Consider the following 21,708-nt stretch of genomic DNA (forward strand, 5'->3'; position numbering starts at 1 on the left):
TAGCCACTCTGGAGCGGAGATGTTCCTGTCTGGTTTTTAGATTTTTCATTTGTTTGTTTTAATATTTGCACGAATAAAATGAGGTGTCTTGGGAAAGGGACCCAAGCCAAACATGAAACTCCTGTTTTATGTGACCCTTATACACACAGCATGAGTTCATGCTGCCATTTAAATCATGTCATGTATGAAACAGAGCATCACAGATGAGTATTCCCTCCTGTTGTATCACATTAACACGAAAGGTTTTGAATTTGCAGTGTCCAATCTCCGCATTAGGACTGCTCTGCTTGTGTTAACTTTCTGTACTGTATCAGATTCCCCACTTCCAAAGAAAGGCATGAAATGTAGCAGGCTGAAGTCTGGCTCCTAGCAGGCCACCATCCATCCCCCTCCCTCCTCACCCTCTCCAGGTGGAACCAGCATGGTGCAGGGCACTTGACTTTCTATGTGGATAAGTGAAGGGGTCAGAGAGGCTCGAAGGAAAGTGCCAAGGGGCACTATGTTCTGATTCCCTGACAAACTGTTTATACTGAAGCTTCTGAGTCCAGTTTAGAGCTGAGTGTGATTTCTGCATGGGACAAAGAGGAGAGAATAGCTGAGAAGAGGGTTCTTCTCCCAGCCCAGGTTTTCCAGGATGGTCCCAAATGTTCACATATCTAAACTACTCGGTTTTTGTTCTCGACACTTGGGTTAGAACATGTAAATGCCAAGTTGGTGTACGGCTCAGAGGTAAAAGGCTCATCTAGCATGCTCAAGGCCCTGGGTTCCATGCCAGTGTGACAAAAATAAAGAGAAAAAGAACCCCACAATTTCAAAGCTCAGCAAACTGTCTTCTTCCCGCGAAGGGTGGCAAAGCAGGTACTTGGAGGGCTTCCCAGTGAACTGAAGAATGCATGTTGGCTGGTAAACTCCAGGTTTGTCCTGCAGTGATTAAGTTAAAGAAAGAACACCCTCCTGACAAGCAGCGAACTGATGCTGTCACCGACACAACTGGGGTGCCCTGGGACCCCCGTCTATAGTTGAATGTGGCTTCACACCAGGGCACGTGCAGTATTGTCCTTCCCACTAGAGCCATGAAGCAATGTGGAAGGGACCCAGTATATTTCAGTCACTTGTAGAAGGACTTACATGCTGGGCTGGGACAATCTTTCAAAGTTGTAGCCATTTTACCTCCAAACATCAAGATATATGGTAGATGGTGGATTTCAAAGCTTATGGTCCAGGGAGGGTAGGGTGTCTAGAACCACCAGGCAGGGACGGCGCCTTGCAGAGCCACCGGCAGTAAGTCCACTACAGAGTTGAAAATGCAAGGGTGCCCTTCACCTGAGAGGCTCCTGTCAGTCATGGCTAAAGGTGCAGTCACTTCTTGGGCCCCATCTTCACGTGACCAAGCGGCAGTCTTTAACAGAGATAATCAGTTAGAGATAATTCGTTAGAAGATAAACATCCAGCAAATTAACTAGATTAACCTCAATACCTTACTTGACCAAAGAACGATTCATGAATTGGGCAAGACTCAGCGTAGCGGTTCCAGCACAAGAGCAGCAGGCTTTTACAGGTGACCCTGGAAGGCACATAGAAAAATCATTGGATCTGCTCCAGTGATTGAGTTGGGCCTTATTGGGCATGGGCTGGTCAGTTGACTGCAATTAGCTTGGTTGTTTGTGGTTGGGTGAAACTTGGCCACTTGCTACTAAAACAGAACAATACCCAAACCTCTTGAATTCAATTCCAGTTTATTACCTAGGAACTCATAGCACAGAGGCAGCCTCAGGCCAGTGGCTTCCTAATTGTTTAATTTAGCAGTTTCCCCCAGACTGCCTTCATGTGCTCCTGGGACACAGGGCTTCTTGGTCCCTAGCAGAACACTGGCCACTCTTCTTCTTGCCCTTTGCTAAGTCCTCTTCCAGTCCCAACCCTCTAAATATCCAAGTGCTCCAGAGCTCGGTCTTCAGATATGTCCCTTCAAAGCTCTTACTCAGATCGCATGGCTCTCCTGCCTACTTGTGACAGCCCCCAGATGGATGTCCTGCCTAACCTTCCCTAGTGGGTTCCATACTGACAAACCTGTCTGTGCCCTCAACCCCTTGTCTTAGACTCTATGGCTATGTGACTGCCTCTCTAATGCTAGCTACCATCCATCCTTCTTAATGTCTAGATTGCAATGCAGTGCCCTTTCTTTGGCTCATAAGAATATGAAGCATTTTTGGGGCAGTGGTGGCACACACCTTTAATCCCAGCACTCGGGAGGCAGAGGCAGGAGGATCTCTGTGAGTTTGAGGCCAGCCTGGTCTACAAGAGCTAGTTCTAGGACAGCCAAAGCTACAGAGAAACCCTGTCTTGCCTGAGAAAATGGCTCAGCGTTTAAGAGTTCTTGCTACTCTTGCAGAGAACCCAAGTTTGGTTCCCAGAGTCCAGGTCAGATGGCTCACAACCACCTGTAACCAGGGGATCAGAGTGGATCTAATACCCTCTTCCGGCCTCCACAGGCACCCACAAACATGTTATACACTCACATAGACGCACACATACATATAAATGTGTACATATAAATAATAAGAGTATACCTTAAAGCACAGCAGACAGGATGCTGGGGCGGGCCTTGGACTTTTGATGGTTTTAGCCATGCTGAGTTCCTTATATAGTTAAATTATTTAACATCTTGGATATTTAATCATAAAAGGTAGCAACGGTTACCTCCTGGAGGCTCGGAGTCTATACCAGGTTCTAGATAGGTGGGATCTTATTTTGTGCCACCAACAGACCTGCAAAATAAAACTACCCATTTTAGAGAAAGGGAGCTGGAGCCTCGCAAAGGCTCTCCACACAGTACTCTTTCGTGCCCCGCTCCTGTATGGGGTCTTGGTAGCAGGTTCCATTCTACTCACCAGCTTTTTTTTGTTTCTTGTCCCCATCCCCCACCCCCAGTCAGGGACAGCCAGATGGCTCAGTGCCCACCTAGGTCTGAGCCACCTGCAAGTGCTCACTCAGTAGAGGAAAGAAAGACACAGGCATTTATGCTGACAATCCCAGGGACTGACCCCTGACTCTCAGCCCAAACTGCAGAGGAAACGCTAACGGTCCCTCCAGCCAGCAAGGCTTTAAAAATCTTGGCAAGAATTCTGAAATCAGACCCGGCCAGCATGTGTCCCTGAATATCAGCATAGACACTATATTTACCCTGAAAAGCCCTTTAGTGCAACTGAGAGCTATAAATAGCCATTAGGGCCCAAGCAAGTGGCCTTAACACATGGATTTCCTTCCAAAAATGCAGACCCATTTTAATTAAACTTGTAATTAGCCTTAGGGGAGGGCAGGCCCCCTGAACGCCTCCAGTGTGAGACACCGTGAGTAATTTCTATTTGCTGGGCTTTTGGGGATTCACACAGTCCTTGCTGTTCATCTGGGAAGAACCTCCCAGGAGCTTGCAGAACCCAGTTCCCTGGAACTGGCCTTGGTGGGAATGAAGGCTGTGAGCCTGAACCTTTCCCTGCCCTGGGTGTTGCAATCAGGACCTCTGCAAAGCCAATTGTCACCCTGCTGTCCTGCAGAGCAAGATGGGGATCATGGCTGTCCTGATGCTGCCTCTGCTGCTGCTGGCCATCAGTGGCCTGCTCTTCATTTACCAGGAAGCGTCCAGGCTGTGGTCGAAGTCTGCTGTGCAGAACAAAGTGGTGGTCATCGCGGACGCCATCTCAGGACTGGGAAAAGGTAAGCTGGCTTCCCCTGGGTGTGTGGCCATCTCTGTCCACAAGGGACCTGTGGAGGCAGAACGGTGTGGGGCACACCTACTGCTAGGGAGGAGGAGTCAGCCCAACAGGGCTCTTCTCTTTGAGAGACCCAAACTTTCTTGCCTGGTGAATGACCCGGGTCAGAATCCCCAGGGTTGCCAACTCAAGCTTGGTGCTAGCAACGTATTGGGTTTGATTGCTTCAGGAGTTTGCAGAAATCTTGAAATGCCGAGTCCTTAGTTGGGGCTGCATGCTGGATAAGAGGTCAGGCTAGGGTTCCAATCCTGGTTCCAGTACTTCACTAGCAGGTACCTTCACCTATATGACCGCAATGTCCCATGCATAGACGGAGGATAACAGCGGTCTCCACTTTGGAATGTGCACATGGGTGGGACTTGGACTTGCTAGAAGTGGTCATGTTGAATATATTTCCCACAGAGTGCACCCTCCTCCGTGTGTCACACTCTCCATCACACACAGCCGCCGCTCCCCACTATCTCACTTCCTGGACTTGAGGGCATTGTCATTGGTAATCCCTATGTAAAACAGTCTTCTGGGCCCTTCTGTTTGTGGCATTTGTGACAGAAATATTCTGTTGATTGTAGGACTCTGGGAGGACTTTTGTGGCTCTGTCTCTGAGGTGTCTTCCATAGCCTGCTGCTTGTTCTCTTGGATGTCTCCAGAAGTGGTGTGTTTCCCTGCTGAGAGACTAGGAGAGATCTCAGGGAGTGCTTATCTTGGGTCAGCTATAGCAAGTAAAGATGTCAAGCATAAACATAGTAGATGCGGCCTCTGGAGCAATTGCCAAATAGGCTATCCTGGCTTGTTGGGAATGGCATTCCAAAGGTGGGGTGACACACAAACCCAAAACTGAGTCTTCCCCAGGGCTAGCCAGGACACTCTAGCTTGCCCATCAGCCCAGACCAAGACCGTGGTACTGTTGGGAAAGTAAGAAGAGGGCCTCACCTGAAGTTGTTCAGCCATGGGCTGGGGGACAGTCTTTTGACAAGTGGAATATGCTTGTCTAGGAGCAAGCCAGGTCCCTGGAGTCCTCCCTGACACCGCACCTGTTCCATCCTTTTCGGTGCTCCCAGAGACCTGCCTCCCCACAGCCTAACATTCTCCACATGCTCACCACCATCAGCTTGGCGTGCTTCACGCTAGCACCCCCACGCCTACCTCAAGGCTTCCTATCTAGTAAACACTCAATACATGTCTTTAAATTTTTGTTTTGAATCTGTACTATCCCCCTACAGACTCGTGGTTTTGAGTGCTATTTTGGAAGCTGTGGGATTTTTCAGGTCTAGGTCACAGTAGTTCTCAACCTGTGGGTTGCAACCCCTTTGGCGGTCAAATGACCTTTTCATGGGGTCACCTAAGATCATCAGAAAACACATATATTTACAATGTGATTCATAACAATAGCAAAATTATGAAGTAGCAATGAAAATAGTGTTATGGTTGAGGGGGGTCAGCACAACATGGAGAACTCTGCTAAATGGTCGCAGCATTAGGAAAGTTGAGAACCACTAGTCTAGAAAGAGAGGTCTGACTGGCAGAAGTAGGTCATGAGGTGCAGGCTTGTGAAGGTTATACCTTCTCTACTCCCCTCCCCCACACAGGCTGCCACCTCCAATCACCACAGACCCAGCTGTAGTCCTGTGCCTTCCTGACAGAATGTATCCTCTCAAACCTGGCCCTAAATAAACCTCTATTCCCATAAATTGCTCCTGACAGGATTTGTAGCCAGTACAATGAATGACTAACATCTGGAGGCCATTTGATCAGGGAAGGCACCCAGATAAATACGTTTGTGGATATCGGTTTAATTGATTTCCACTTTGGTTCCAGTATGGTCAGAGAATGAACTCTGCATGATTCCGTTCTTTTGCATTTGCCGAGGTTTGCTATGTGGCGTGGCTGTGGCCTGTCATGTAGTCTGTTCCTGAGAGCTATGGCGTGGCTGTGGCCTGTCATGTAGTCTGTTCCCTGAGAGCTGGGAAAGAGTGTGTTCACTACTGTGGTTGGGTAGATGATACTGAAATGTTGGCTGCATCTTGTCGTTGAAGATGTTGTATTTATTTCAAAAGTCCTGCTTATTTGTTTAATATCATTGGGTTATGGTCACACATAAGTTAGGACCCCAGGAAATACACACTACAGGTGTTTGCAGAAGAATGTGGCCCAATCTGTCAAGATTTTGGTCACTATTCTCTTTTATTCCATGTCACTGACACTCTGCACCTCCCATCCTCCCCAGCCTTATCCTTAACCCCGTTTCAAACAGAAAGGAATAAAGTCCAAGTATGTACAAGTAACATGAGATACTGGGTGTGTGTGACTTTAAATAAATGCCTGCTTTCCGTGTGCTGCTGATGACAGCAATCCCAGACACCAGCTGCTTCACTTCAACCTCGAGGCAAGAAAAAAGTAAGCCCATACTGTGCCTGGGTACCCTAGAGCCAGGGGGAACCCTGTGGGCAGTTATAGACTAGGGAAATCACAGACCCAGCCCAAATCTGGACATCTAACCTTCACCCCAAACCATCACAAGCTAAACAAGTCAACCACAGTGTTACCTTGTACCCACTGGGTCGGCAACAAGAGTGTCAATGAAAATATCTAAGCCCTGGATTTGGTCTTCAGGGAGAGTTGACTGGATGTTGTTCCAGCCTGCGTTCTCATGACTCCTGAGATTCCATTCTTCCCCTTTAAACGGTGCTGAAACCTACCTGTCCACGGCAATCTCAGCCCTGCGGGCCACTGTCTCACTTCCCCATTTCCAGAATCAGAAATTGCTTTACGCTCTTTGGCATCTGAGATCTGAAGAAATATGTAAGGAAGCGCCCAGTTTGTGTTTGTTAGTTGGAAAGGGCACAGTGGGTGTTGAGATGCTCGATGGGGGAATAAATGTTGAGCTGAGTCGAGCTGATGACAGACTAAAGCTGGATGTGGTCACCTGTAATTCTAGCAGGAGGAGGCAGGGGGATCTGGGATTCAAGGTACTCCTCAGCTACGCAGTAGGTTTGAGACCAGCCTGGGCTACCCGAGATATTGTCTCAAAAATAAATAAATGAATGAATAAATGTAAGGATTGGAGTACAGAGGAACTGCTCCAAAATACCTAGCAGGATAAAAACAACAGCTTCCAGGGCTTCGGTTCATGGTGACAATCAGGGCAAGAGAGAAGAGCTAAGTTCACATCGCCACCAGTGAGAAAGCAAAGACCGGAAATGATGGTGCTCCACCAACTTCCAAGCCCCCAGCCTGTGGGGTGGCATCACCCACATTCAGGGTGATTGTCCCCTTCAGCTGTCCCTCTCAAAAACACCCTAGAAACACACTCCTAGAGGTGTGCCTCAGTTTCCTGGGTGATTCCAAAGGTAATCAAACTGACAAAAAGATTAACCATCAACCCCACGATCTCAGCACTCAGGAGACTGAAGCAGGAGGATCACTCGGTTGGAAGCCAGCCTGGGCTAAGCAGTGCAACCCAGTCTCAAACATGACAGAACAAGAGTAAAAATACGAATTTCAAAGTGAACCTGGTGGTGTGGACCTATAAGTTCAGCTACTTGGGAGGCTGATGTAGGAGGATTGCAAGTTCAAAATCAACCTGCACAACTTAGTGAGATCTGGCAGACACATGCCACCATTAGGAAAGGGGGTGGATGAGTGAAAGTGAACCCCAGACTGCTTCCGTCTCAGTAGTGGGGATTGGTTGGTCAAGAAGCAGTCTTTTCTGGAGAAGTCCAGCCCAGATGTGAAACTCTTCCTGCAGCTGGAAGGAAAAGAAAGGCCAGGCTGTCTCCTGACTTTCTAGTTATAGACATTACATACATTATACATTATATACAATACACATCAGACACAATCCTTCAGTCATGGCCCAGCCCCAGCAGGCCTGCTTCATAAGCAGTATGCCCATTCCCCACCCCCATTCTCCCTGGCCTGAGCTTCCTATTGTTTCTGACCTTTCTAAGGATAAAGAAATAGAAAAGGACATAGAGGAGAACAAGGGAGCTACTTACCTGAGGGACACATTTTAAGATGACTCCAAGCTGTATGGGCAGGTTACATGGCTGGGGGTATTGCTCAGTAAGGATGTGTTTGCTTGGCACATACAAAGTCTCTGGTTTCAGCCCCAGCACTGGAACAAGGTGGGCACCTAGCTGTTTAGTTTTCATTATGGGCACCTTTGTGACCCTCAGAGGCTTCCATCGAAACATTCAACTGCACCTCTGGGAAGTGGAGCATGAGGACTTCTCCCACGGCTCTACTTCCCCTGAGCCCTGGTCTAGGGGTAGGCAACGCCATAGAGACCAGTCTGGTCTGGATTACCAGCTGCAGGGAACTCTTAGCAAACCATTCCAGGGACCCACAGATGTCTTCTGTCCTGGAGGAGATGGGCAGGAAGAACATCCAGAGTCTGGCCTGTGGCCAAACGCTCATACTGACATCCAGTGAGAGCCTGACTCCTGAGTCCTCTACTCCTGCCCCTCCTTCTCCTCCTCCATCTGTTTGTGTGTTATTTTAGGGTGAAAGGAATGAATTTAATAAAGCGGTGATTTCTTCTGAAAGCATGCATCTTGGACTAGCAACTAATTTTGAAATTTTGTATCTATTGTATCTTAGTGCCTCTGAAATGTCCAACCTATCGCCTTGTTATCAATACATATACACAGTACTACCCCGCTTTGCACACAAACACACACACAATCAAGTTGTAGTGTTGTATTTGACACCTCTACAACAAGATTGATTTCTGTGTCTGTGTGTGGATGTGTGCATGTGAGCACAGATAAGCCAGGAGGCCAGCAGAGGGCGTCATACTCCCCAAAGCTGGAGCTACAAGCATTTATGAGCCCAAAGTGGGTGCTGGGAACTGAACTCAGGTCCTCTGCAAGAGTAGTAAGTGCTCTGGCTACTCAGCCATCTCTCCGGCCCCTGATAAGCTGCTTCTAAAGCTTCTACCTTTTAAACTTATTTAATATGAATTCCTTTTCATGGCAACAAATTCATTTTTGTAAAATCAGTTTTAAGGGTTTAAAATCTTCTCTCTAGATGTACCTGTAGTTGACTTAACCCACCTTATTATTATAGGAGACATTTACAATAACTTCCAGTGTTTTACGGTTGGTCATGGTATTGAGATAAGCAATGTTACAACTGTGTCCATGCAGACATTCGTAACGATTGCTTCAGAATAAATACCCACAAATGAAATTGATGTATCAAAGTCCTTTGAAGGACATAGTCAAGTTCTTCTTCCAAAACCTGTAGCAGTTCATAAACACACTGGAGTGAGTGTGGGACAAACCCACTGCTTACATCTCACTAAAATACGATCTGTTTTGTCCTTCATTAACTGATGGATTAAAATTAGTGTGTGGCTTAAATTGCATCTCTTTATCCTGCCCTGGGTATAGACTCTTAATCTTCTGTTCATTAACTGTGTTTTTTTCTTTTTCCCAGTTGGTCCTTCTTATTTGTAAAAGTCCTTTTCACATCAAATAAATAAGCCCTTTGCTGACACACAGGTTATAAATACTTTTCTTAATTTGTTTGTGCTTTATTTATGTCTTTGCTGTAAAAAAAATTTAACGATAAAATCCATAAATTAATTCTGATACAATTTGTTTCTTTTAGGCATGCTCAGAAGACCTTCTTCAGTAGAAGAGAGCAGATAAATCTCTAGCTCTTTTGTGATTCTTGTTTTTCATTTAACTATTTAGTACGTTATAATATGTTGCATCTAGCTTTATATCTCCCAAATAGGCATCCAAATATTTTTTAAAGATTTGTTTTATTGTCATTAAGTGTATGTGTGTGTACTACAATATATGCATGTGTGTACAGTGCCCTTAGAGGGCATCAGAAGAGGGCATCTGATCTCCCAGAGCTGGCATTGCAGGTGACAAGCTGACATGGGTGTTGAGAACTCAGATCCCCCACAAGAGTGGTACCCTCTTTTAACTGAGCCGTCTCATCCGCCCCCCAAGTATTTTTTTAAGTAACATATTCTTCTCCCACTAGTTCAATATATTAACTTTACCATATGGGTACTAAATTTTCATCAATACCTGGCTCCATTTTTACCAATACTTCTTACCTGCGTCAGAACTGCTTTAGTTTTGACAACTTTATAGTACTACCATCTAGGAACTTCCTCCAAGAGGAGATAATGCAGCCAGTATCTCATGGATACAAGCATGCAAAGGCTGGTCATCTCACATGCAACTGAGACAGCCAGCCCTTTGTGCCAGCTCCTGCTTTAGAAGGCTGTCTTAAGAGTTCTGTTACTTTGAAGAGACACCATGGCCATGGCAACTCTTACAAGGAAACATTTAATTTGGCCTGGCTTACAGTTCAGAGATTTAGTTCATTATGGTCATGGTGGAAAACACACCAGCAAGCAGGCAGACATGGTGCTGGAGAAGGAGCCAAGAGTTCAGCATCCAGATCAGAAGACAACAAGAAGAAAAAGACACTGGACCTAGATTAAGAATTTGAAACTTCAAAGGCCACCCCCAGTGACACACTTCCTCCAACAAGGTCACACCTACTCCTACAAGGCCACACCTCCTAATAGTGCCACTCCCTGGTGACCAAGCATTCAAACACATGGGTCTGTGGGGGTCATTCCCATTCAAATCACCCCAGAGACCCAGCCTAAGCTAGTACCTCCCATGGCCATAGTAAGAATTAGCTGAGCAAATGCAAGGATGTCTCCCCAATGATGCCTAGGACAAAGAAACTGTCCAAACACATGAGCTTTCTTTGTTTTAAAGTGTCAGGATTATTGTTAGCCATGAATGTCGTATGCCTGTCAGCTATTGCTAGGGATGACTCAGTAGATAAAGATGCGTGTCACCAAGTATGGTGACCTGAGTTCCATCCCTGGGACCCATATGGTGGAAGGAGATAACAGACTCCCACAGGCTTTCCTTTGATCTCTATATATCTACCTTGGCATGTGCATACCAAAACATACAAACATATACAATAATAAATAAATAAATGTTTTGAAAAATTAAGGAAAATCCTATATTGGATTAGTAAGTAATTAGTTCAGAGTGAAACATAAAGCAAAGTCAACATTTTCTGTCTTTTCGTTTATTTTTGAGATTGTAATTTAATTACATTTCCCATTCCCTTTCCTTCCTCCAAGACCTCCCATGTGCCCCGCCCACTCCTTTTCAAATTCATGGCCTCTTTTTTCATTAATTGTTATTATAAGCATGTATTTGTATATACATGTATATAACTATAACCTGTTGTGCTCATATACTATTACTTGTATGTATGTTTTCAGGGCTGGCCATTTGGCACTGGACAATCAATTGGTGTGCTCTTCTCTAGGGAGCACCATCTCTCCCACTCCCAGCTTTACTGAGTTGCCTGTAGTTCTTGTGTAGAGTGGCCCTGTGAGCAGAAAGCCTTAACTAAAGTCTCCATCCACAGAGAAAATGTGGAGGGCTGAGTGGTATTTGATCGAAACAGACATGGTAGGACTTACCAATATCTTACCTCGTCGACTGTGGTCTCAAAGGCTAGTGACTCTCTCCATTCAGTATAGGAAGGAATGTTCATCCTCAGATCTACCTAGCAAAGCAGAGGCTGCTACTCCCTGCTGTGAGTAGACCTCATTAGCATATGAAGACAACCGCAGCCAAAGATGAGACAGTCACCCAGACCTGAATAATCACACAGAAACTATATCAATTACAACACTGCTTGGCCAATGGCTCAGGCATATTCCTAGCTATCTCTTACACCTTAAATTAGCATATTTCTATTAATCTATGTATTGCCACAAGGCTGTGGCTTACTGGTAATGTTCTGGCATCTTTCTCCTTTAGCAGCAAAATGGCATCTGCCTGACTCTGCCTTTTTTCTCCTTGCCTTCAGTTTAGTTCTTCCCCACCCCCGCTTAGTTATATTCTGCCCTGCAATAGGCCAAAGCAGCTTCTTTATTAACCAATGGTAATAAAACATATTCACAGCATACAGAGGGGAATCCCACATCAATCCCTTCCTTAGCTAAATGTCAATGTAGAATCTGTATGGAAATTCTTCTAGAGCTGATAACCCTTCCTTATAGCCCCACACTCTGTAACCTATGCTCCCAATCAACTGTCAGAAAGGCCAACCTGTGCTGTTCCTTCTGTTGCTGCCAGGCCTCTGCATGGACACAATAATGTTTGGAAGTCACTTTCTTTTGTGCCCTCCTTGTCCAATTAGAATGGTATACTGTCAGCAGTGGAGGCAAAGGCTTTTTCTTGCCCAGTAGCTTACTTTTGCCACAAAGAAAGTAAAATCCATGTGGAGTTATTATTATTATTATTATATAATATATTATTATTATAATTATTATAATAATTATCGTCTCTGGAATAGACTGATGCTGCCAGGAGCAGACATTTCTCATTGTCATAAAAAAGGAGAACGTAGTTATTAAAACATCTTAAAGGCCATATTCTATAGATCTCTGGAGTGTTAGAAGATGACCTGTCTATCTGAAATATATCTTTGATTGACCTTATGTGACTACTAGTTGGATTATACTAGGTGATTGACTACTAACCTGCATTTCCTTATTATCCTAAACAGTTGGTAATAATGATTTTCAAAGACTAGAAATTTGCATTACATTGTTAAATGAGTTATACAGGTATAATACCTTAAATAAGACTAGAAATGCATGTACAGCATGTTGTAATAAAATTAATCTCAAATTTGTATCAATACACAAAATTTGTATACAATATACAAAAGCCCAATCTAATGTAAAACATTTAAAACTAGCAGTTGCTTTTTAAAAGCAGATTCAATAATCTATCCTTTTATCATATCTATCTCTTCCCTTTTTTCTTTTCAGAGTAGATTCAGGGAAGCAACCAAGCTGAGACTAGAAATACAACACACAAACAGACCAGCCTAGCCTAGGGTACATACAGCTCAGTGCTAGAGCAATCCCTAAACACATGCAAGGTCGGGGTTCAATCCTCAGCACCTCTAAAACACCTAGCCTGAGGAGGGGATCAAATGAAATGATGCCCCAGAAGGAGAACCTTGTAGTGACGGGTGATATTGGGGTCTTTTGACGACAGAGGGGAAGTCCCTTCTATGGCTCTGTTCATTCAGTACACCCTGCCTCCCTTCCCTCTTCTCCACAGAGTGCGCTCGGGTGTTCCATGCAGGTGGGGCGAGACTGGTGCTCTGTGGGAAGAACTGGGAGGGACTGGAGAGCCTCTATGCTGCCTTGACCAGTGCGGCTGACCCCAGCAAGGTAAGGCCCTCTCCAGATAGCCTGAGACATCCTGAGCCTCCACCATTGCTAATAAGCAGTTCTGGGGAAATGTGACAGTGGCTTTGGAGAAACCAGTCGATAGCACTGGCCCAGACAGAGGCCTGTCTGTCCAACAAAAGGCGATGGCTTGTTTGATCGTTTATCGTGGGAAAATTTTGGCACTAATTCCCTGAGTTTATGTGAGTCAAACTCGGAAAAAAATGTAGATAGTGAGTGCCCCAAGTGTCCCAGCTGTGGGTTATGATAACAAATATGGCTGATGTTAAAACAAGCAAACAACACAAGGGACAGTAGCATCAAAGAAATCAAGGAACTCCCCTTGTAAGTCACCCAGGTTATAGGTGTTGCCTTCAGTACTCTTCAGAAAGAAAATCCAACCCTTCCTCCTGAGATTAAAGTTGGTATTTGCAAACAGCTCGAAGGAATTGACTTGATTTGGATCAATTAGAATCACACAGAATGCTACAGGGAGAATTTGGGGGAACGTTATAAGGATTTCAGTAAAAACCAAGTTGTGTGGGGAAGAGTGAGCTCTGTCCAGCTTGTCTTTTCAGATCCTTTGATATGTGAGTGTGTATCACCCAAAAGAACTTGGGGATCAGTGACTGTTTTCCAAACAAATCTGACCCACAATGGGAACCTTCTCTTCAAGAGTGTGTGTCAGAACTAACATTTGCCCAGAAATTGCACTGGCTCCAGGGTACTATCAAGCCCCATCCCCATCTTTGCTTCTTTTTTTTAATTATTCATTTTACATTCTAACCGCAGTTCTCCCTCCCACCCCTCCCCCCACCTCCCTTCAAGTCCATCCACATCCACTCCTCCCAAAGGGTAAGGCCTCCCAAGGGAGACAACAAAGCCTAGCACATTAAGTTGAGGCAGGACCAAACTTTTTCGAGCCCTTGCTTAGCCATCTTTACTTCTAAACCTGTAGTATCTTAAGGACGGCAGTTGTCCAGAGCTGAGTACAGCACCTAGCATCCAATAGATGCTTCAAAACCGCCGTGTGGAATATATCATTTTGATGCAAAGCAAGGGGTGGCTGCCAGCTGCTGAGCTAAATTTTCTAGTAACTTATAAACCAAATGGGGAAACAATTTCAAAGAGGAATACGGCAGTGTTCAAAGTTGTGATGCCAACACCAGAGCCAGTTCATCATCTCCAAGGGGTCACCTGGTTGACAAGAATGATTGGGTCAGCTGAGGGGCCCTGGCCATGGGTTCAGACTTACAACGGCTTATCCACACTTAACTGTGACCCTAATCTCCAAAACAAGATTCTCCAGCAATCTCCTTCATCCCAGAGTTATTTTATGTCTTCCGCTTTGCCTTGGTTTGTTTCTCTAATTAGTCTATAACTTTGAATTCCCAGAAGAGAAGTCGTTTGACTGAGGGCCCCCAACATCCCCAAGGAGGTGATCCCAAACATGTCCAGATTCTCTTCTTGCTCCCGCAGACTTTCACCCCAAAGCTGGTCCTCTTGGATCTCTCAGACATCAGCTGTGTTCAGGATGTGGCCAAGGAGGTCCTCGACTGCTACGGCTGCGTGGACATCCTCATCAACAATGCCAGCGTGAAGGTGAAGGGGCCTGCCCATAAGATTGCCCTGGAGCTCGACAAGAAGATCATGGATGCCAATTACTTTGGACCCATCACCTTCACCAAAGGTCCTGCGAGGCTCATTTTTCTCAGGGTCTATGTGCCACCAGATGCTATGCAAAGACCTGTGGTGCCACCAGGTGGCCATCTGGTTCTAAACAGAACTCTTCAACCCAAGAAAGCTCGGAATTTGAGCGCTGAAAGTTTTCAGGTCCCCCTGTAAATGTTGTCACGAAAGGAAGTGTCTTGCAGGTCTATTCTCACTTCACTGTGAAACTCTGTTCCTCATCCTCATTCTGCCTGGTTCCTCTCTCTTTGTACCCAATCCGTAGCTCCCCTGTGAGTCTGTCTCTCTGGACCACTGTCTTCAGCTTTTGCCTACATTTTGCTACATAGGCCTTACAGTAGTTCTTCATTGACCATGACAGTCTGTCAAAAGTTCTGTGTTCAGAAATGAGGAAGGCGGAGCTGGGAGATGGCTCAGAGGGTGAAGTGCTAGTCCAATACAAGCATGAGGACCAGATTCTCAGCCCAACATAAGAGCTGGGTATGGTGGAACATGACTGTAAGCTCAGCTCGGGGCAGGAGAAAGATAAGAAGATCCAGGGAGTTTCCTAGCTAGCCAGTTTAGTCAAAATAGCAAGATCCAGGTTCAGTGACAGATCCTGTCTCAAAAAATATGAAACAAAGACAACACCCAAAGTCAACCTCTGGCCTCTACATGTGCATGCACAGGTGAGCCACCAGGTGTGGCCCACATTAAAGGTGGATCTTCCTGCTGCAAAATATTTAATGATTTTAAGGAAAAAAAATCCCTCACAGTTATACCCAGCCACTTGTATTTTAGTTAACTTCAGACATAATCAAATTAACAACTACAAATAACCATCACAGCTGGTTCCTTCTGGGTAGGACTGTCAAAACATGCTGAGGGCCCAGAGTCTGATGGGAGCACTGGGCCTCCCTTTGCTCTTCTCTAAGGCGGGGGCGGGGGACACACATGACTGGACTCCGAAACTAAGCACTCCGTTTCCTTTGGCCCTCTTTCCATTCTGCCAGCTTTGTTTACTTTCTTACCATCTTTCTCTCCACATTTCTTCACTTTATATTAAATCTGCATAAGGGAGAAATCTTTATCATAACAGCATACACTAAACACCTTTCATGCATCGTCCACAGGAAGCCACCTAAGGAACTAAGCAAGTACATCCTCCCTGACAGCTTAGAGGACACTTGTTCTTCCTGTTCTTTATTAAATGATTAACACCTGCAAAAGAGGACTTAAAGACAAACTGGAGGCTGGGCATAGTGGTGAACACATGTAATTCCAGCAGTGGGAGGCTCAGGCAGGTGGATTACAAGTTCAAAGCCTATCTGAGCTATGCAGCAAATTCCAGGCCAGCCTTGGCTATATATACAGAGATCTTATCTCAAAATAGCAGGAGAGACCTATTAGGACCAACCAGAAACTGTCTTGTTGAAGTAATCAGGGCAGTGAGAAGATGACCTCCAAGCTGTGTGTAGCAACGACCCCGACTGGAGGAGGATGAAGTGGAAAAATAGGAAAGGGGGGGAGGGAGGGGAGAAAGGGGAGTAGGAGAGAAGGGGGAAGGAAGAGAAGAGAGAGTAGAAAGGGTGTGTGCTGGAGGAGAGCTTACCTACTATCAAATTCTGTGTCACTTAACTCGTACACTCGTGGGTCATACAAATCAGGCAGCAATGTGCCAGTCAACTGGTCCCTGGGAAGCACAGGGTCAGTAACTTCCTGGAACCACTCCATCTCTGTCCCTTGCCATCTAAAAGACAAAGAGTAGCAGAGCCATGGCTAACAAAGGGGGTGACGGTGGGGATCCGCCTCTGCTGCCTGCCTAGCTCAGATTTCTAACTGGGACTCCTTGTATTTTCCAGTTCTACTTCCCAACATGATCTCCAGGAGAACGGGCCAGATCGTGTTAGTAAACAACATCCAGGCGAAGTTTGGGATCCCATTCCGCACAGCTTGTAAGTCACTAAGATAAAAGAGGGGCGTCCTTGCTGTGGGATTTGTATCAGAGCAAGCATCGTCATGTCTAGACTAGATGCAGGATTGTATGGGATAAGGGATATCGCATCCAGAGATGAGATGGGTCTGCTGGGATTTCTTTCATGTCGCAGTTCCCTGATTTGGGGATACTACAGGCAAGGTTCCTCTCCTCTCAAAGTGCGTTCCCACAGGTGGAAAGACATGCCGTTTCAACATGACACTGTGGGCAAAGGTCGCACCCTTACACAGATGTTTAGCCCTAGCTCATATATTAGCCACCTCTGCATCCTCAGAGAAGGGTGCTTCCTCCATCTTGACTTTAGCCCTCTTGGTGATGTGAAGAAGTAGCTTTGGTTTAAACGTCCTTATTTTCACGAATACAGAACTGGCCTCCTGCGAGTTCTGAGGGTGGTCCTACGGAGTCGTAGGGGATAGGAGGTCAGGATTCTAGTCGGTGCTTTTCCACCTTTGGCTGTGGAACCTAGCGTCATCACAAGACCTCTCAGCATCCCCCTAAACTCTTCATAGAGTGGGCATAATGGCTCGTCTGTCTCTTCAGTCAGTGTACAGCGGTCTCTCAGTATCCATGGTAACAGTGGTTGTTCTAGGACACCCTACAAATGGAATTTGCTTAGAACCCGTGTGCACCCTCTCCCATTCTTTCCAACATCTCTGGGTTGCACAGAATACCTAATACCTGTTGAGGGAACATGCAATTCTTTTCCTGAGTATTTCAGTTTCTGGTTGGGGAACCCGGAGATCCCGAGGGCTGATGTAAACTAAGGAGACAGCCAGCTGCCACACAACAGGAGCAGAGATCCAGTGAGATAGTGGATGGATTGGCTGTAACAGTTTAACCCAGGAAGCTTGCAGGGCCCTTTCCACTCCGAACTGGGAGGAAAATGAGTGTCCCCCTCTGGTTGACAGTGGAACCCCAGAGCAGCAGGGTCGGAGCGCTTCCTGTACCCATCTCTGGCTGCTCTTTCTTCCAGATGCAGCCTCCAAGCACGCCGTCATGGGTTTCTTTGACTGCCTCCGAGCTGAGGTTGAAGAGTACGACGTTGTGGTCAGCACTGTGAGCCCGACTTTCATCCGCTCCTACCGTGCTTATCCTGAGCAAAGAAACTGGGAGTCGTCCATTTGTAAACGTAAGATTTGAGAGGAGAACCGGGCGGCGGGAAGCGGCCCACAGCTCCTTCTACAGGAACTCAACCTTTGGGCCTGAGGTACCAGGTAGAGAGCACACCCAAGCTGCACCCAGCAGACCCTGACAGGGCTGAGCGAGACACACACCTGCTTCGCAGCTTTTCCCAGACCTAACAACGGGCACGTGATCTTTAACAACCACCGGGCTACCTAGTCCTGAGGAGGCAGCTCTGAATGGAGCCTAAGCCTTTCCAGCCAGAACTGCCGGTACCTCAGGCTTGCCTCTGCTACAGCTTAGAGGCAGGCCCTTTATAGAGCCAGGCCCCGTTTTCCCTTTAGAAAACAGGGAAGAAGGTTCTAGCCCAACAGCCCAGAGCACATTATTTTAGAATACTCAAAAGCTCCAGGTCTGCAATGAGACATCAACGCGACCTGGGCTGGAGGACAGAGCAGGGGGCGCCAGCGGCCCTAAGCAAGCGCCATCACAAATGATAGGCCCTCCTTGACCTTCTTATTGCCCAAGCTTGTTCCCATCCCCTCCACTATGAAGGCGCCAAGGAGGAAATGAGGCAGCAAACGAAGCAGCAGCAAAGGCTGGAGGGTGAAGCGCCTTTCCCGGGGTCAGGCAGGAGGACAGCAGAGTGTCAGGCAGCCATGACATTAAAGGTGCACACGAGCATCTTCGTAGTCGGGGATCTGAACTGGCTGCAGCCGCCCCGCCCTTGCTCTCAGTCTTTTGCAGGAAGTTGACCTATGGCGTTCACCCGGTAGAGGTGGCCGAGGAAGTGATGCGCACAGTGCGGAGAAAGAAGCAAGAAGTGTTCATGGCCAACCCGATTCCCAAGGCCGCCGTGTTCATCCGAACCTTCTTCCCGGAGTTCTTCTTCGCTGTGGTGGCCTGTGGGGTGAAGGAGAAGCTCAATGTCCCAGAAGAAGGTTAACTGTGAGCGTGGCCAAAGGGGTCACTGAAGGGGAATAAAGGCTTTCCTAGCTGGTGCGGGCTCGTCTGTCCTCTGCCTCCAGTGGTGCCCCGTACAGAACACAAGCCAAAACCCACTAGTTCCCCTGCACAAGGCTCTCACCCTCCCACACCCCAGAGCTGCGGGGTCTCTGAGTGTCTACCACACAAAATTGGGGGCACATTTCTAGAAGTTTCTCTGCTTTGTGAAGTGACAACTGAGCAGGAGCGTAGGAGCTGGAGTGAATCAAATCATCACATTATCCAAACACGCTATGGCCTCTGGTTTGCCCAGAAAACTGCCACTATCTCGGACAGGGGAATAGGCCCGGTCCACAGCACAGCTCAACCCTTTAGGACAGCATTTCCCAGTTGACTTCCTGAAGGATGGAAACAGCCCTTGATCAGTCAATAAGCAGCCACCAACCATGTAGGACAAATTGAATTTTAAGTTTTATTTAATTGAGAGTAATTTAAACATTACTATATAAGCATATTATAGGAATATATTATAGGAATGTAAATTACTAATTTGTTAACATTTTATATATTATATAAATATAGCACACAACTTATATAAATATATAAAACTAAATTATGTCATTAATAATGACTAATATTAATATAATTGTTGTGTGTTAATATTTAACTTGGTATGTTATGTGATGTATAAATTATATTATATATCATACATTACACATAAACATAAATGTTGTGAACACATATGTAAGAATATGCTTATGTTATACAAAATATTACATCATAATATACTTATTAAGCTTAGCTGAAAATTATTACAAGCACCCCTCATTGGAAGCACAGTTCAGCCCTTCCCCAGTTGGGATGTAGCCACAAACAGCCAGTTTCTCAGATCCTCAGTGGCTGCTAACATCTTCTGCCCCCAGGCATCCGTCTTCCAGGCTCTCTCAGAACGAAACCCTATTCTAAAGCACCACCTCCCTGCTCTGCTGATGCAGATGGCAAACAATTCGTGGACTCTTAAGAAGTACAGGCATAAGGTTTGGCACTAACATTGTAACCAGCGACCCAAACCTTCTAATATTTATAGATGAAAGACTGCTACATTCCCCAGATCTGTCACATTTCGAACTTAGCATATAAAGCTAGACAGATGCGTGCGTGTAAATCTTCTCTTAAAAAGCAAAATCATGGACTGGGGAGATGACTTGGTGATTAAGAGCACTTGCTGCTCTTCCAGATTCCCCTGAAGCAAGCCAGCGAGATCAACTGGAAGGAAAAAGGACCGACCCTCCCATGCATGTGAATTTGCTCTATCATCCTCTGCCAGCTGGCCAGGGATTCCAGAGCCTTGGGTAGACCTAGAAAGGTTGACTGTCCCCAAGAAACCCATAATCAAGCCGGGCGGTGGTGGCGCACGCCTTTAATCCCAGCACTCGGGAGGCAGAGATAGGCAGATCTTTGTGAGTTCGAGGCCAGCCTGGTCTCCAAGAGCTAGTTCCAGGACAGGCTCCATAGCTACAGAGAAACCCTGTCTCGAAAGAACCAAAAAAACCCATAATCAAAAGTCCTGTCCACCATCGCCCTCGGGATGCAACTTGTTGCTCTCAGGTGACACTCTGCCACCCTATCAGAGTGGTATATATCACCATCATAATCAATAAATACCTCCGACATTAATATTGAAACACTGGACACATAAATAAATAAATAAATAAATAAATAAATAAATAAATAAATAAATAAATAAATAAATAAATAAATAAATGAAATGTTAGCGGGGTAGAGAAGAAACAAGAGGTGTGGTGGAAATGGACATGGTCTGCAATGTGAGGAATGACCACAAGGTGTCACTGTTGCTCCAAACACATTTCACAAAACCCTTCACAGAACTCCCACAAACCACAGCAACAAGAGTCCATGCGTCCTATTCACAATAGCGTGTACATGGCCCTCCTCTCTGCCTAGGTTCCCTGGAATGACTGGCGTTCCATATCACAGATGGGGAAACTAAGGGTATCCATGTTCTGTCTGCTGCAGCTGTTGCTCAGGGAAGAACAAGGGTGGCCTGTACTTAGCCCCAGAGATAGAGAATGAATGAATGCTGTAAAGGACCTAGGTAGCAGGGCTGCCCCAGACCACACAGTGGCTATCTCAAGACACTGAAGAAATTGAAACAGCTCTCAATTCCATGCTGTGAGCTTTCTTGTCATTTCTCCCTGCCCCAAATCCGTAAAAACCCTTTAAAAGTGCATTAAGTAGGAAAGCACAAAGAAACAGATAAGTCAGTCACAATTCCCAACCTCTTTTAGCGCTTGGGCCCTTCTCTGGGAAGAGTAGAACCTGTGGGAAACAAGACACTGCTTGGACTCTTGGTTTTTCACGCCAGGACATGGCAGTGAAAAGACCACACACGTTCACGATGGCTGAGCTCAGGTTCTATGTGCCCCCAGCAGATCCTGTGTCGGACGCATCTCGGTGTCCCCCCAAGCCTGGCCCGTGTGGAAACAGCAGTGGGTTCCCCTAGCTGTTGGTGAATGGTGGGGCTCGGCCACTGGAGAGAGGCTGTCAGGAAAAGAGTGAGGCCAGAGCATTTAACTGCCGAGACTTTCCATCGGATGGCTGTGGCTGCCCTGTACACTGAGGCTAGACTATGGCTATATACCTCCTTCCTTTGCCTGGAGCTCAGAGAGGTTAATGGCTCTTTCTGCTGCTAACCCCAGGTCCTTACGACTCCTTGCTGCTGTCTCTTAACAGCAGACTGCATAACTAGTTTCTGCATTATAATTTGCCAGATCACCTCGTCACCTCAGAAACAAACCTCTGGAAGTGTCTGTCTGTGAGGATGTCTCTAAAGACTTTAGCCTAGGAAGACTCACCGTGACTGTGAACAACACTATTCTGTGTGCTGGGATCTCAGACTGCAAAAAAGGAGGGCAGTGTGCAGGGCACCAAGATTC

At 46.2% G+C, this 21,708-nt stretch overlaps 1 protein-coding gene across 1 annotated transcript; it reads left to right on the top strand.

The window, feature by feature from the left end:
* The first annotated feature begins 3,217 nt into the window (after nucleotides 1-3,217).
* Nucleotides 3,218-18,826, top strand: Dhrs7c (dehydrogenase/reductase 7C). Its single transcript, XM_057776005.1, has 7 exons — nucleotides 3,218-3,347; nucleotides 3,552-3,711; nucleotides 12,911-13,023; nucleotides 14,500-14,710; nucleotides 16,551-16,643; nucleotides 17,658-17,813; nucleotides 18,544-18,826. The coding sequence occupies exons 2-7, from the start codon at nucleotides 3,558-3,560 to the stop codon at nucleotides 18,750-18,752; spliced, it is 936 nt and encodes a 311-aa protein (XP_057631988.1). The 5' UTR covers nucleotides 3,218-3,347; nucleotides 3,552-3,557; the 3' UTR covers nucleotides 18,753-18,826.
* The last annotated feature ends 2,882 nt before the right edge of the window (nucleotides 18,827-21,708 follow it).

Source organism: Chionomys nivalis, chromosome 7 (genome assembly GCF_950005125.1).
Source record: "Chionomys nivalis chromosome 7, mChiNiv1.1, whole genome shotgun sequence".
NCBI classification, from domain to species: domain Eukaryota; kingdom Metazoa; phylum Chordata; class Mammalia; order Rodentia; family Cricetidae; genus Chionomys; species Chionomys nivalis.